We start from the raw sequence: 16884 nt of genomic DNA, 5'->3' as shown, positions 1-16884 counted from the left end.
GTAACCTAGAATAGGGCCTGGTGTGTAGGTGGTGCTCAGTAAAAGTTTATTGACTGAATAAAAGAATGCACAAATGTGGCTCAGTGGAGAGAGCCCTGGACTGGAAGTGAGGGTGAAATCCTGTTTTTGCCACTTACTTTAGGAAATAAATGCATTACCTCAACGAAGTTTGAGATTACCTAGTAGAGGACTGCTTGAGTTCCCTTCTTGAGATTGAGGATCTAGAGTTTATCCATTGATTTTTTTCATTAATTTATCCTTCCACCCATCTACCTATCCTTTCATCTAGTTACCTATTCAACAAATATTGACTATGCATGGTGCTAGGTGGTGGGTTTAAAATGACAAATGAGACATAGGCCTGCCTGCACAGAGCTCACAGCTTAGTGGAAGAGACAATTGCCTCCTGTGTGGCCAGAAGCCACAGAAATTTGGGAACATGATGGGCACTCATAACGCAGACTCCGGGGGGGGGGGGGCGGGAATGGAGAAGGCTTCCTGGTGGAGGTAAAACCTAGGCTGGGACCCCAAGATGACACAGGCAAGGGAGCAGAGAGGCGGGGATACCGTTCTAAGGCAGCAGAAGCAGCCTGGGCTGAGGTATGGACAATGGGACCTCCACTGGGATCAGGAGCCCCAAGTCCACATCCTGGATCTGTCAGCAGCTGGATGTGTGACCTGGGCCAAGTCCTTTCCCTGCTCTGTGCCTCAGTTTCCTCAAGGTAATGAGGAAGTTGCTGAGTGCCCTCTTGGGTGTGTTCCTAAAGTCCCGTCCTCCACCTCTGGCTTCCCTCTCCCAGTTCTGCATCTCAGGAAACCTGACAGGAACACTTTTCTGCCTGAGTCCAGGAAGCTACCAGCTGCCTTAGTGAACTCTGGTTCTTGAGGACCCTGAATCCTCATCCTAGCACTGCCAAGGACTCCGATGTGACCTTGGGCCACTAGGGCCCCTACTGGGGCCCCATGAGTCAGGGGAGGTCTGGGCCCTGACTTTCCAGATGCTCCAGCTGGACCATCTGCCATCCCTTGCCACCTCCTCCCATTACAGATGCCAAGGGGTTGAGTGACCCGGGTAAGATCAAGCGGCTACGGTCCCAGGTGCAGGTGAGCCTGGAGGACTACATCAATGACCGCCAGTACGACTCGCGCGGCCGCTTCGGTGAGCTGCTGCTGCTACTGCCCACCCTGCAGAGCATCACCTGGCAGATGATCGAGCAGATCCAGTTTATCAAGCTCTTCGGCATGGCCAAGATCGACAACCTGCTGCAGGAGATGCTGCTGGGAGGTCTGTGCCAGGCCCAGGAGGGGCTGAGAGGTGGGCGGGGGCAGAGGGGTCTCTCCAAGAGACAAGCCTCGAACAGATCTGGGCTCACCTTCCTCACTCTGTGTCTTTGGGCAAATCCCTTAAGTACGTGAGCCTCAGTTTCCTCATCAGGAAAATGGGACCAGTGGTCCATTTATTCAGGCACTGTGAGCCTAGCATGCGCTAGTCACTGTTTTAAGAGCTGGAGATTCAGCAGAGAACAAGATCTCTGTCCTGGTGTTTGTGTGAGTGTGTGCACCTGTGCGTAAGGGCCCATGGGAAGAAGCAGTAATCAAGTGTATAATAAAGAGGGTAACTGCAGATATTTAAATAACCAGGTAAAACGATACAGCAGGACTGAAAAGGGGCCTGTTTTGATAGCTTAGACAAGGGAGGCTTCTCTGAAGTGGCGGCTTTTGTGCTTAGACCCGATGGATGAAAGGAAATAGAACATTTAAAAGCCAAGAGAAAAACCCTCTAGGCAGAAGTAACTGATACAAGAGTCCCGAGGCAGGAGAGGTGAGTGTGTTGGAGAAGGACAAGGGAGGATAAAGTTGTGAGACGGGAGTTGTATGAGATGAGCACGGAGATCAGGCAGAATCCAAATGAGAGGCGTATGGTTTTATAGGCCACGGTCAGAAATTGGGATTTTATTCTCACACAACTATTATAAGGAGAGTGAAAATCAGACTAGTGTTTTAAACTAACTACTCTGATTGCTGGGTAGAAACTGAATTTCGGGGGTGGGGGCAAAGTGGAGGCAGGAGAGCCCAGAGAACATTGTCTCCAGTCGGGGGAGGACGATGGGGGCTTGGGCTAGAGCAGGACGGAAATTTCACAGCGGAGGAAAAGCTTGGTCATCTCTTTGGAGGCAGAACCCTCAGGACTTGCCAATTGATCAGATGTGGGGAAGGAGGGGAAGAGGAAAAGTCAAGGGTGAGACCTATGTTTTTGCTTTGAGTAACAGGAATGCTAGTGGAGCAATTTACCAAGATAGGAAGACTGAGACAGACAGTTGGAGGTTGGACGTGGTGGTGGTAAGGGATGAACCAGCAGATCCACCTGAGACTTTAGTTAAGCTTGAGATGACTCTTAGAGATCCAGGGTGAGTTACCAAGGGGGCAGTTGAATGTCTGTCTGTTGCTCAAACACAAGCCCGAAGCTCAGGATGAAAGGCAACTCTGTGGTGTTCCAGCAGTTAGGTGCCAAGGAAGGAGACTGGAGGAGGAGGACTAGCCAGGGGGATAGGAGCAAAGCCAGGGAAGTTCCAAGAGAAGAGTGTGTTTTAAGGAGGACAGGACATTCAATGGTGTTAAATTCCGCAGGAGAGGGATGGAGGTGTTCATTGGATTGGCAACCGGGAGGCTCTTGTCACTTGTGGAAAGAGTGTCAGAGGACCATGGGAAAGGAGACCAGATAGAGAGGTGTTACAGAGTGCTGAGTGGGAAAGTGAAGTGGACATAACAAGAGTAGACTAACCCTTTGCAAATGTGTTACTCTGAAGGAGAGCTATGAGGGAGTTGACGATGAATGCAAGGGAATGATTATAATAATGGGCGATGGAATCTTGGCTGGATTAACAGAGAAATAAAGATGGGGTGCTAGATAGTGAAAAGTGGGGGTCAGGGTTGGTGGCCTCAATGGGGTTGAGGAATTTTTGCAGTGATGGTACTAGATGAAGTGAGCCGGAAGGATAGGAGGCAGCATCCAAGTGAGGAAGCTTGGACTCGCTGTAATGCTCACAGGCAGAAGAAGTGGTTATTCTCAAAGATGGGTTACAGGTAAATTACTTACTATGGGCATTCCAAGGAAGGAGAAGTTTACTTCCGGTTAGAATGGGGAGAATCGGGAGAGGCTTCGCGATGGAGGAAATATCTGAGCTGGAATTGTGGACATGGAGGGGTGGGGGTGTGGGGGTGAGACTGATAGGTGAGTTGGGCCCAAGCTTGAAGGACTTCATACCATGAGCTTCGAGAACCATGGATTAAATCCATTGTATTAACATGGAATCAGTACTCAATATAATATTTAAATTATCTCAATGCCTCCTTACATACTCCTTCTTTCTTTTAAATCACTTTTGTTCTCTTGGCTTGTTGGGTCCTCCCAGTGTCCTCATTAAGTCTATGGATGGGAACAGTATGCCCCAGTTTGCTAACCCAAGAGTGGGAGCCCAATGGGCATCTTCAGTAAGGGATGGGCAGGTCGACTGGCCACACCCGAGGAAGATGATGGCCCAAGGCCCATGGTCCTTTTCCCACGTTCTCCATCTTCACTGAGTTCCCCCTCTCCCTGCAGGGTCCTCCAGTGATGCAACTCATGCCCATCACCCCCTGCACCCTCACCTGATGCAGGAACACATGGGCACCAACGTCATCGTTGCCAACACGGTGCCTGCTCACCTCAGCAACGGGCAGATGTGTGAGTGGCCCCGACCCAGGGGGCAGGCAGGTGGGCAACTTGGGCTCTACTCAAGAAGGGGTGCGGTTGGGGCGTAAGAGGGGAGCCAAGAGAATGTTGGGTCTAGAAGATGAGAAGCCGGATACAACAGTTCTCTGTGCTCCAGGGTACAGATGAGGTGAGACTGTCCGCTTTTAAGGCTTTCACTCAGTGAGGTGACTGTCAGCCTCTGCTGAAGGAAGCTGTCCTGGGATGAGGTAGCCCGCCAGGGGAGGTTGCCCACTGGGTGAGGATGTCCTTTGGGGTGCAGATGCCGTCATTTTCACTAGGTAACTTGTTTGTTAAATAAGGCTCCTCGAGCGGGTGAGACTCTCCACTAGACAGTGGGGTGAGACTGTTTATTAGGTTGGGGTGTCCACTGGACTAGACCCTTTTCCGAGCTGAAACCCCACCTAAGTGAGTTTGTCCCTGGCAAAGCTCTTCAAAGAGTGGGATTAGCATTGGGAAGAGGGAGTCCCCTAAAATGAGATTTCACTTCATCGAGATTGTTCTTTGGGAAAGTGGTCCATTGAATAAAATTAGCCAGGTGGGTCATGGTCAAAGTTACTTTCTGAACCCATTATGGGGGTGAGGCCAATTAGTTTCTGTTACTCATCTACTTAGATATCAGAGAAATTGTATTTTTAAAGCCAGTTAGTCCAACCTTGCGTTTCATCAACTGTTTTGCTCCTTCTCTCCAAGAATGGGTATTCCTGTCACACGTCCCATTGTCTTTGGGGAGGGTCAGACTTGGGCCCTGGTTTGGGAGAAGGAGCCTACACCTCAGAATCGAATGGAGGGGGAGGTGGGGGTTGGTAGGACCCGGGCAAGGCTCTGCCACAAGCCCGGCCCAGCCACTGCCTCCCAGACCTCATGGGGCTTGAGGCTGTGATCTGAGACTCAGCACGTGTGAGCCTTTAGAGGCCTTAGAGAGTATCTATCCCTATTCTCTCACTTTGTAGAAGAGGAAGAACTTTCTCTTCTTCCTCTTTGCCCAGAGAGGGGGAAGAACTTTCCTAGGGCTCTCCCTTTACTCCCCAAAGGGCTGGAATGCTGAGCAGCCTGTCTGTCTCTCTGTCCCTCCAGCCACCCCTGAGACACCACAGCCCTCACCGCCAGGTGGCTCGGTGTCCGAGCCCTACAAGCTCCTGCCAGGAGCCGTCGCCACCATTGTCAAGCCCCCCTCCGCCATCCCCCAGCTGACCATCACCAAGCAAGAAGTCATCTAGCAAGCCACCGGGGGTCGGGGGCTCTGCCGGCCCCCCAGCCCCCTCAGAGAGGCCCTGGTGGTCCCTCCGTCACAGTGAAGGAAGCTGTGACAACTGGGCCAGTCCCAGAGCAGTAATGAAAAGGGCAAAGGGCCCAAGAACTTGATTTCTGGGCCGCGACACATTGCCACCCTCCACCCCTGCTCTGGATGAGGGGCTCTGACTTGGGGAGATCCCAGCTGGAAAACCCTCAGCTGCCTCGGACAACTTTGCTGAAGCCACTGCCTTCCCCTCATCCATATCTGCCCGACCCGCTTCGGCCAGAGAGGACGGCTGCCTGGGACGACACGGGACCTTGCTCCTGCGTGGCTCCCTCCCCCTAGGCTGGCCCTCCTTCTCTCCTAGCGCTGTCTTAGTAGCTGTGTCTGATCTCAACCCCTCATCCCCCCTGCTCTGCTGCCCCAACCTCCAGTGCACCTCTCCATCTGCCGCTGCTGCCTCAGCCTGACGGTTTCTCCAGAGCCACCTCTCCAGAGGCTGAGGACGACTTGGAAACAGTTCTCCCAGTCACTCTGGGAGCATTTTCAGAGCACTGATGGGCTAAGCATGGTGTAACAGATCGTCGAGAAGGAGGACACTTTCTGCCTACCCACAGTTCTTCCCTTCCTCAGGGACTTGGGTTGGACCCTCGGGTGGACCCCTTGGGTGGGAGTGGCGATCCCTACAGGCTTTCAACAATGAAAGAACAACGCGAGGTGGACAAGTGCAACAGGAGCTTGCAGGGAAGGCTGGGCTGCTCAGAGGAAGCACCCACAAAGGGGCAGACTACGTACTAGGCCCTCAAGGCAGGGTTGGATTCCGGCTCATGGAGCATGTGAGACAGGACATTCCAAGAGAGGTCAGAGAGCCTGGGCAAGGCCTGGAGGTCAGGAGAAGGCTGGAGAGGGGGGTGGTGAAAAGACAGGGCTGCCCAGCGCAGAGTGGGCATGCTGGGCAGCACAGGGGCCTCAAGTGCCAGGCTGAGGCGTGGATGCTTAGGTTCCTAGGCCCTGGGTACCTGGGAAGGGAGAGCAGCCAGCTGAGCTTTTAGAATCTGAAGACAGCAGTCCTGCAGAGGTGGGACATTTGGGAAGGAGCAAGGAGATCAGGTGGGGGCTGATGCTGTGACCCAGGTGAGAGGGGTGAGGCTGGGGGGGAGAAGGGTGGGTGAGTCCCCCAGTCAGAGTAGCATCAGGGGGGAATTACACGCCAGGGCCTGTCTCAAGCTCTTCCTTATTCCCGGGACTGTCTCAAGGCATTTGACATGCATCAGCTCCTTTCCTCCTCCCTACTACCCAGAGATCCGTACCGAAGATGATATTGAGAGCTAAGAGGTGGTTTTTCTGGAACTCACAGAGCTAGTAAGTGATTAAGTCAGGACTGGATCACAGGTCCACCTGGATCAGAACAGGAGCTCTTAACCTGGGTGGCAGAACCTCTTCTCTGCCAGGGCCCTTCTGTCCTCACTGGAACTTCCTGCCCCCTCCCCCAGCCTTAGGAGCTGAAATTTCATGCTTTGCAGGAGCCCTGCCATTGCCCAGAACGAAGGTTCGCATGAGGATGCACTTAGGTCCATTTAGGGTCCAGAATCCTGTTTGCCAGTAAACAAGAATTCATAACTCTCGGACCCGTTTTCTCTCCTCACTCCCAGCTCTGAGGGGTGTGTGTCAGAGGTCTGGTTCCTGAGATCCCAGGAGTGGGCCAGTTTGGGGGGGCAGGGGACAGGTCTGGGTCTGAGACTTGCTCCAGGGAGCATCACTCTCGGTACATTCTGGAGCTTCATCCATGCAGAGTTTTGGTGGCTTTGCAGAATTATAAAGAATGCCGCTTGCCAGTGGGAATTAAAGCCGGGACCAGAGCTGTGCTTACGAGGGGAGGGTGAACAGTTAGACCGGTTACCGACCCCCCAGCCTGGCAAGACCTGTCTGAGCAGAGGGGGGTGGTACCCCCATGCCCCCACATTCCATCATTAGTGATTGTTCCTTTTGGCAAAAAGAGGCATGAAGGGTGTTGAGACCTCATGTCCAGGAGAAATCTCTACATCTCCAGTGCTGTCAGGGTTGGCAGTCCCCACTCCAGCGAGCCAAGTCCCCGCCCCCAGGAGAGACTTCCCTGCTCAGAGCTCTCAGGCCTTCCTTCGCCACATCTCATTTCGGTTCCTAGACATCCCAGCCGGGGGCTCAGACTGGCCTGGGGCAAGGTCGGGAAGCTGGGGTCCTTCTGGCCATTGTGGTCATTCCCACTGCTGGCTCTTCCACCCTGCAATGTCACGGTGGCCAAGCTGAGATAAGGATTTCCTGTGGGGTGAAGTGGGGTCACGGTGGCTTTTCATGGTAGCGGTTTTCTGGGGCAGGGGCTCAGTCCTCTGTCCGAATCAACTAACCCTTCCTGGAGGAGAAATCCATCCCACTTCAATAATCTTACTGCAGTGCAGGAAACAAAACACAGGCAAGTTTAGTCTTCTGGTTCTAAGCTGAGACACCACATTGGAAATTTGTTTTGTCTACCTGAGTTGTAGGCCTAAAACAAAATCGACAGGCTAGGAAATGGCTGGGAGGGCAAGCACAGACCCTGCTGCCCCTCCACCGAGACAGCCCCTTCTTGAGGCAGCTCCAAGAAGCTTCCCGAGTCTGCACAGCTCTCCTGAAAATGAACAAGGAGCAGAAGAAAAAGGGGTGTAAGTGGATGCTCCCACATTTCTCAGGATGACCAAGCGAGTCACTGTTGTCAGCTTGCTCTGTGATTTGCCCTTGTTGGGTAGGAGTGTGGAATTCACATCAAGCGGGTCTGGAAGTTCTGGAAGTGGGATGGGTTCTGTCAGATCCACACGCATCTTCCAGTTGCTGTGAATGTCATTTGGTCCCCTGCTGACATCTGAGCCCCTGTCACTGCCACCCAATGGGGCAAGGAAACAAACAAACAAAAAAACAGTTCTTGTGTGTTTTAACAAAAGTTTATAAAGTGAAATAAATGGCACATATGTTTTCTAAGTCCTTGGATGGGTGTCTCTTCCTGCTTTCAGGTGTTAGAAATAAGAATGAAAACAGCCAGATAGGTACTCTGCTTTCTCTTCCGATCCTATGGACCTTTCGCCTTTCATGGAAGTAGGGAGTGGTCCCCTACGGTGTGCAAAGAGTGTGCCCATGTCCAGTTGTGGTTTAATCTTCACATCAAGAGGTAAGCAGGCTAGACACTATTGTACCACCTCCTACTTTATAGGTGGGGAGCTGAGGCTCAGGGGAAGTGATTTTCCATGAGAGCCAGAGGTAGGAGCCTAACTCTGGTCTAAATCTGTACTGATTTCTGAGTACTCAGTACATGGAGACAATGAAAGTGAGAAGGGAGGGGATGATGGAAGGATCTGGAAGAATGGAAAGAAGGTCCCATGGTCTGTCATCTGCCCTCAGGGTCCAAGATGGAGCCCTGTTCTGGGCCCTGGGTCAACCTGCCAGCACTAAGGTATAAGTAGGTACGGGGAAATTTCCTAAAAGCAGGTATTGCTTTGAAGAAGAATAAAAGCAAGGGGTACACATGAGAATTTCCAGCCAGGTTCGTAGCCACCTTGGTCTTGTCCCCTGATAAAGTAGCCACTAAGGACACAGCCACGCACTCACTCGGGGTTGTGGAGCTGCTCTTCCCGCTGGGCAGTGTCTCACTGACAGCGGCGGCGGGAGCACTCACACCACCGGAGCGGGCACGCACCTCCAATCGAGGCCTTCCCCAGCAGAGAACGTGGTTGACCGTTCGCCAGCACACCACGGCATTCAGAGCTGGGTGGATGGGGGTGTGCTGATGGCTGGACTGTGGGGGTACCTAGGTGAGGCGTCACTCAAGCGTGAGGGTGGAGCATAGTGACCGTTTCAGTTCTTCCCCAACAGAGGAGACAGCAGGTCCAGCCCAGCAGGTCCAGCCCAGTGATTAGTGTAACCTGGTCTGGTCACTCCACCCCTCCGAGCTATATCCGTAAAATGCAAGTGACCCCCCCCCCCCCACAAGAGTGTTGTTGGGATTAAGTGGCATGAGATGGCAGTGACCGTAAGAGCTGCTGTGTACAAGAGGTGCCCGAAGTGGCTGCCTCGGGGACTGGGTGAGCGTGAGCTCTTCTGCCTGTTCCGTCTTAGTGAGAGGCTGACCGTTAAGTTCTCCAGCCTCGGGAGCACCCATGAGCTGCCTGCCTTATCCCGGGGCCACTCCCGCCTCCCCCGTCCCTCCCTCCACTCGCCAGTACCAGGAAATGTTTTCCGTAATATTGCAACAGAAGCCCCACCCCTGTGGTGCCAGTGTAGACATGGGGGGGTAGGGTGGCCGGAGGAGACTGTTGTAGTCCTGAAGCGTGCTTAACAAGTCCATATCAAAACCATAAACCCTGGGCTGCCATAAATTCCTCAGGCCTTGGTTCCTCCACCTCATCAACCCTTTGCCCCAGTTAATCTCAAATCTCAGCTTGGGCGGCCAGACCTTGGTTTCCATCTCGGTTGCAAAACATCAGCTTGGGAGAAAAACAGCAAATCCCACTATATTTAGAGGAGATGAAATCAAGGTTCAGGGAAGTGAGGGAACCAGTCCAAGGCCCGTAGCTAGAGAGCACAGCGAGTTGAGCCAGGACTGGAACCTGTGCTGCTTCTACCAACCCATGTGGCCTCACTGAGAATTGGCAATGCCACCCCCCCACACAGATGGCTTCCCCAGCCAGGACACCAGAAGCTTTTATCCCGTTATTCTGAATGGAACCCCATTACGCCAAGAGCAGGGCTGAGAGGTGAAAGGGACTCTGGGTAGGTGACAGGCTGCATGAGGAACTACAGGAAATTCCATGCAGTGCGAGTGACCTGTCGTCCCAAACTGGCGGCATCGCCATACTTCCTCTTTTGTGGAACCCGGATCACCTTTGCTCTGCCTTTCCGGAATCACTGTGTCCTATGTACATTCCAAGACGCGAGCTAAGAGACCTGAATCACGGGATCCCATGCAGCTGTTTGATGATGACGGAGCAAAAAACCAAAGGCGGACTCCAGGAACAACATAGAGTGACCTCTTCCTCGTGGTCAAACATTGTTGGACATAATTTAATCCCCACAACGATCCCCTGAGTCAGCTATTCTTGGTGTTCTATTTTACGAACGAGGAGACCAAGGCTCAGAAGGAGGAAGGGACTTGCCCAAGGTCCACAGCTGGTGTGACAGCTGAAACCCAAACACCTGTGGTCTGGCCCTAGGGGCCGCCATGATGGAATTGAGGAGGGCCTTGATGAGCAGCCAGTGCGTGCTGGGCACAGACTCGGTGTGAGCTGTGGGCAGTTCACCATCTGGCCAATGGCAGTGGTCAAAGCCCTGTGCCAAAGCGTCCTGAAGAATACGAAGAACCAGTACCACCAGGTACTGCCTCCCTCTCAGCACCTACAAGGTTCGCTTGTAGGGGAAATAACGAGCAGCTGCATCTTTTTTTATTTTAATTCTTTAGTTCTCACCCAAGGGCATGCACAGAGGGGAAGGGTGGGAGAGAGACATCGAGGGAACCTGCAACCCAGGCATGTGCCCTGACTGGAAGCAAATCCGCGACCTTTCGGGTTACAGGATGTCGCTCCAGCCAAGTGAACCACACTGGCCAGGGTGCAAGCAGCTGAGTGTTAAGAGCCAAAGGAATGAGAGTGACAGCTGTTAAGATGTTGGTTTGAGGAAGGGAGGGATTATGGAGGTGGGCTGGCAAAAAGAGTAGTGTGCACATGCAGGAGGCGGCTTCAGACGCAGGAGGATGGTGCAGAGAGGATGGAGCTGGAGGTTGAGGAGAGAGAAGGAGCAGCAGGCTGGGCAGGCAGCAGGAAGCACAGCCCGTGTGGCAGGGAGGACGGAGCCAGTGGTTTCCAACCTTCGGTCACCGCACACAACACCTTGATCCTCTCCACACCACTGTCCTTTCTGCTACTTACTATTTTTCTTTAAATGAGTTCATAATTATTCTCTTTACCCGGATCTCTGACATAGATGGGAAGCCAGTATCACTTGCGGTAAATAGGAGGTGAGTGAAAAATTAAAATGAAAAGAAAACGATGTTCTTTAGGCGCAGCAGGTAGGCTTGCCTGGGAAAGCTCTGCTCTTTCTTCTTTAGTCGGGAGATTCTCAAGTATCTAGAGAGATGTGAAAGGCATGTGCTCTCCAAGGGAGACTTCTCCCTAAAGTTTTCAGGAGGGAGTAAGACCTATAAAGAGAAAGGCTCTGGGGACAATGTCATTCAACACCATCCCCAGACATCACGAAAGTCACTCAGCATGCCACCAAAAGTCCTCATCCTACACCCAGAAGCACACCTCGGTGGCTGGTCTTGGCCAGGGGGTGCGGGCCTTGAACACTGAGCAACTGGAATTTCTTCTGGGGAAGTAGGAAGACACTGGGCATTTGGGTTGGTGTAAGGCTGTGGCCAGATCTGTGTTTTTCAAAGGTCATTCTGGCAGCTTTGTGGAGGATGGATTGGAGGGGGTGCTACTGTGCAGGGATTTTGCAGATGGTATGAAGGTCCCAAACCAGCTGATTTTGTGAGAGGGAGATTATCCTTGGTGGGCCCACCCTAATCAGGTGAGCTGTTAAAGGGGGCCGGGCTCTTCCTGTCTGGCAAATGAAATTAGAAGTGTGAGTGGGATTTGATGTGAGGGAGAGTCCCCATGGCTGGCTTTGGAGCTGTAGGGAGTCACGTGGCAAGGAAAGCAGGCAGGTTCCAGAAGCTGAGAGCGATTCCAATGAGAGCCAGCGAGGAAATGGTGACCTCAGTCCTGCAACCATGAGGAACTGAATTCAGGCAACACCCTGAATGAGCTTGGAAGTGGATCCTACCCCAGAGCTTTCAGAGAGGAACAAAGCCCAGCCGATACCTTGATTTCAGCTGCGTAAGACCCTGGGCAGAGACCCCCATCCCGCCAGGCCCGTCTGACTAGACACAGTGAGATGACAAATGGGTGTTGTTTTAAGCCACTGAATTTGGGGCAATTTGTTATGCAACACTGAAAATTAATACAGGTGGTGGTGAGGGGAGGTGGTCAGGTTGGGATGTTTTAGCGCTCTGCCAAGGATTTGCTAGTGGATGGGACATGTGAAGGAAAAACAGTAACTACGGGCTGGTGGTACTCATGCGTGAAATGAGGGACACCGCAGCAGCTCTGGGATTGGGTTAGAAAGCACAGTTCCCTTGGGATGTTTTGTCTGGCATGCTAATTAAACATCCAAGGAATCGCCGGATGTGCAAGCCTAGAGCTCCGGGAAGAGGTGGGCTGGAGAGATAGAGGTCAAGCCGAGAATAAACACAAACGTGATTAAGAGCCAGATGGGAATGCCGCTCAGCAAGATACAGGAGCAAACTGCTGACACAAGTGCTGGATCTCAGACGCATCCTTGTGGGTGCGAGAGTCCAGACTCCAAAGGCTGCCTACAATATGATTCCTTCTACATGACGTTCCGGAAGGGTACAGCTCTAGGGAGAGATGCTGTGGTTGCCAGGGGCTAGGGACGGGGTGGGGAGGGGACGTGGGGGTGATGGACATACTCTGTATCTTGACTGCGGCGGCGGTGGTTACCTGACCGTATACATTTGCCAAAACTTGGAGAACACTAAAAAAAGGTAGGTTTTTTAGTGTATGGAAGTTATACCTTAATAAAAAATACGAAAGAAAAACAAGCCCAAATAGTTGCGTGAGATCACTTAAAGAGGGACTGTAGCCAGAGAGACATGTACATGAGGACTTCACTCTGGGCCAGGCCACCATCCAGGTGGAGAGAGAAAGAGGTGGTAGTTGCGGTCCTACTATGTGCTGGGCGTGCCAGCACACTGGTCTTGCCTAGCCACCTCAGTGAGGCTGTGAGGCGGGTTAAATGGATTGTCCCTGTCTTACAGATGAGAGGAAGCGAGTTGCCCTGGGCCCACACAGACCATAACAGTGGCGAAGTGAGGAGATGCTGCACTCTATTCCCTGTTTGTCGAATGAATAAACGAGCGAATGAATGAATGGACGAACAAATAAATATCACTATGCTGCAGGTGGTGAGGTTCCAGCAACAGGTTCAAGCTGAGGATATGAGAATTTGGTATTTTTAGAGAAGCTGGGGCCATAAAACTTGTTCCATTTCCCTCCTTGCGCAACACTAAGCCCCTCCCGCTGTGGCTCTGAAATTGCTCCCCGGCCTTGGGAAGGGCTCCTCAGGCTTATCTCAGGGGATAGTGAAACTGTAAAAGCCTTTATGGCTTTGAGATCATGTCTGGCAGGGGCAGCGATTGTCGCCATAAACCTGCGTGGGCCCTGCGAGGGCGCTGCCCTGGGCCACGAGAACGGGGGCGGTTGAGCAATGTGGAGGGGCCGCCACTGCCGACCAGGCGCACTGGGGGCCCGCAGTCAGGGCCCCGCCTAGGTTCATCTTGTCCTCGCATGCATCCCCCGAGACGGCAATGATCGCGATATTCTGAAATTCTACGACACACTCTTTTCCACGTTAAGATCCCGATGAAGTTAAGTCAATGACATCCCATCATCGCTGTCGGTTAGAATGGGGGGCGGTCACGACCTGGTTGGTTCTGGTCATTATTTGCAGTGGCCTCGCTGGACAACTGCATCCTCTGTGTATTTCATCACAAAGGACTTTGGAGGAAGGGACAGGAGTACTGGTGGCTTCCTGAAAACCTTCTGCTGATACCTTCTGATAAGAGGAAGCAAGCGCCAGGGGCAAACCTGCAGGGTAGGTGGAAGAGAATCCCGGAGGCCACAGTGGAGCAAAGCTTTTCATGGCATAGAGGACAATATTGGGCAAAAAACACCGGACGAGGAAGACTCCGAGTGGAAACAGAGGTCTAGATCAGCGGAACACTGACCCTGAGGAACTTTCAGCAGGTCCTGAACTAATTTATTTCACCTTTATATTTAGGTGCAAGAGTGATGTGGGATTTTAGAAGCAACATCTTAGGGATCTTTAATAAATACAAAACAAAAATTCTAAGTGCTAAGAAAGTTTTACATCATAATTAAATCGTCAGTGTGTTTTCTTCCTGAGTGGGACACAAAATGCTAGTGCCTCACCCTGGCTGCTGTGGTTCAGTGGATTGAGCGTGGACTGTGAACCAAAGGGTCGCTGGTTCGATTCCCAGTCAGGGCACGTGCCTGGGTTAAAGGCCAAGTCCCTGGTAGGGGGCATGTGAGAGGCAAACACACACTGAAGTTTCTCTCCTTTTCTTTCTCCCTTCCTTTCCCTCTCTCTAAAAATTAATAAAATCTTTAAAAAACAAAACAAAATGCTAGTGCCTGTTACCAGGGAGCACTTAGTGAGATTCTACCGATTTCATATGAGAAACCTCGGGACGCAGAGGGCGCGCGGGGCAACTAAGTGGTGGAGGCGGGGTTCTCTCTGACAGCAGATCCAGTGCTATTTCTAATACACAGGGCTGACTCGGATGTGGCTACACACCCTGTCACCTCCCTCAAAAGTCTTGGGAGCTCCTTGGGAGGCAGCAGGCTGCCCTGTAGGGGGTTTGCAAGCTGCCTTCTGCCCAGCTGCCCTTCTTTCCCATCACCCAGGTCAGCTACCCCGGCCTGGCCAAGCCCGCCCCACCTCCAGCTGCCACGTGTCCTTCGCGCTCTCCCGGGAACTCTGGTGTCTGTGGCCAGCGCGACCCCACCTCTGATCACCCGGTCCTGGACAAAGCAGACTGGATTCTCACCTCATTTTACAGAGGAGGAAACAGGCCTAGAGAGGTGGCCTGACTCTGTCAAAGTCCCAAGTGAGTCAGTGTCTGAGAAGAGTCTGGCATCCAGGGCTCAAAATCCGGTGTTCTTCCTAATCTCACAGATCTCCTAGACCCCGAAGAGGCAAGCCGGGGAGGGAGAGCAAGCGACCCAAAGTGGGTCAAAAGACAGGACGTTCTGGCAAGAGGGATTGCTGGGTACCGAACACGTAGTCACGTGATAATGTCAAGGTCTTTACTTGGGTCTCGCTGAGACCAACAAGTTCTGGGACGGTGGTGCTTAAGGGCTGGCAGAGGCAGGGTCTTGCCCAGAGGATGGAGCCAGACTACACCGGCCATCGTCCCCGTCCTCACCAGATCCTACTCCGTCATCTTAAAACCCTCCAGCGGCTTCCCATCATTCACAGAACTAACTTCAAGTGTCTCACCACGGCCCCACGGCTCCGCATAATGGGGCTCCTGACCACTCCTCGGAGGTCATGGCCTCCATTCAGCCTCTGGGCCCCTCCATTCCAGCTCCCTCGGCCTCCTCCCTGTTCCTCAATGCCAAAGCTATTCTCGTTTCACAACCTTTACCCTGATTTCCCTTCTGGAACATTCTTTCCCTAGCACTTCCCATGGCTACTTCCTTCTAACTGTTCAGATCGTGGCTCAAATGTTGCCTCTTGGAGGGGTCTCCCCTGACCAACTTAGCTGAGTATCTGAGGCTTTGTAAGGCTGTGTGACCTTTGTTGCAACTACTTAAATCTGCCATTTTAGCATGAAAGCAGCCATATACAATATGTAAATGAGCGGGCATGGCTGAGTTCCAACAAAACTTTATTCACAGAAGTGGGCAACAGGCCAGACTTGGCCGATGACTGTGTCGTTTTCCTCTACACCCCCACCGCCACTCCACGACTGTCAACTCTAAGAGCAGGGGCGTCGTCGGGTTTGTTCAACTTTGTGGTGGTGACCAGCTTCCTGGCACCGACACCAGCGTGTGGTTTTCTCCCAAACTGCATAGGGCTGTCCAGTGTGATCACCAGGCTGTTGTGGAAATGAAGGGGTGTGACTTTCAAGGCTCGGTTACGAAAACCACTGGGTTCCACCGTGCCATCTTGCAGCACTTGCTTTCAGGAAGCAGTGGCCATGTTGTAAGGACACTCAAGCAGCCCCGTTGTCAGGTCCACGAGCGGAGGGGCCGAGGCCTCCCGTCAACTGCCCGCCGTGGGAATGAGCCGTCTTGGAAGAGGATCCTGCCGAGCCTCCGGGGACCGTGGCCCTGGCCGACTGTGACTTCACAAGAGATCCACCTTCACAAGAGATCCACCTAACTAAACCACTCCTGAAATCCTACCACACAAAAACTGTGGGATAATAAATGTTAGTTGTTTTTAAATCAGGATAACTTGTTAGGCTGCCGTAGGTAAAATACAGTTGGCAAGGATGGTATCTGGTACATATGAGATAATGATGAACACACGAGTTGGATGCTCAATGCATATTGTAGAAGGACACATTGTATTTGAAGGGCATGGTAACATGATATACATATTTGTGAAACTATAAGTTAAAGAATATAGAAGGGCACAGGGGAGTCTTACCTAATCCACTAACGGGACGAGAGGCCTGTACAAGAATTCTGCCAACACTGAAACCCTAAGCTTCTGGGATGTGCAGTGTCTGCGTTTCCAGCACTTTCTAAGTTTATGATTATGTGACCCTGAGATTTGAGGTTTCTGTGTCGCCAAGTCCATGATTCTAAAATTTTGTGGTTCTGTGATTCTAGTGAACTATGATTCACTTACCACACATGTTGATTCAGCAGCATCCTCTGCCCGGCACTATACCAGGAGCTAGGCATTCAGTAGAGAAAAGACAGCCGGGGTTTCTGCTCTCCTGTGGCTGGGGGGACACAGGCAAGCGCAGGGGCATGTAGGATCCACAGCGAGCTCTGTCATGCTCGTGGACCCAGGATCGGGGAGGGCGTGCAGGGGGAGTGGGAGGGCTGTGAGCAGAAGTGGCTTCCTAGTGGAGAGAGGCAGAGAGAGTGTTCCAACCAGAGAAGGGGCCACTGCTGTGCGCGGTGTTCCAAGTGGAAAGAACAGCAAGTGCAAAGGTCCAGGGGTTAGGGAGGGGGAGAGAGTGCATGGCATACCTAGTGAAGTAAAACGAGGTTGGTGTGAATTGTTGTAAAGT

General features: G+C 52.3%; 1 protein-coding gene across 7 annotated transcripts in view; it reads left to right on the top strand.

Annotated features, from left to right (window-relative positions):
* The window catches only part of HNF4A (hepatocyte nuclear factor 4 alpha), a 53932-nt gene extending 45953 nt beyond the window's left edge, over window positions 1-7979 (top strand). For 4 of the 7 annotated variants that reach the window (XM_053926303.1, XM_053926298.2, XM_053926301.1 and 1 more), the window contains 3 exons: window positions 1049-1285; window positions 3602-3754; window positions 4829-7979. In XM_053926303.1, the coding sequence (XP_053782278.1) occupies window positions 1049-1285; window positions 3602-3754; window positions 4829-4971 (533 nt within the window). In that variant the 3' untranslated portion in view covers window positions 4972-7979. The remainder of the gene's footprint in view (window positions 1-1048; window positions 1286-3601; window positions 3755-4828) is intronic. The other 3 variants (XM_053926304.1, XM_053926300.2, XM_053926302.1) reach the window with 1 other exon arrangement.
* Window positions 7980-16884: the final 8905 nt, after the last annotated feature.

Source organism: Desmodus rotundus, chromosome 6 (genome assembly GCF_022682495.2).
Source record: "Desmodus rotundus isolate HL8 chromosome 6, HLdesRot8A.1, whole genome shotgun sequence".
Taxonomy (NCBI): Eukaryota; Metazoa; Chordata; class Mammalia; order Chiroptera; family Phyllostomidae; genus Desmodus; species Desmodus rotundus.
The sequence above is the reverse complement of the archived record's forward strand: the minus strand, read 5'-3'. Positions and strand labels throughout refer to the sequence as shown.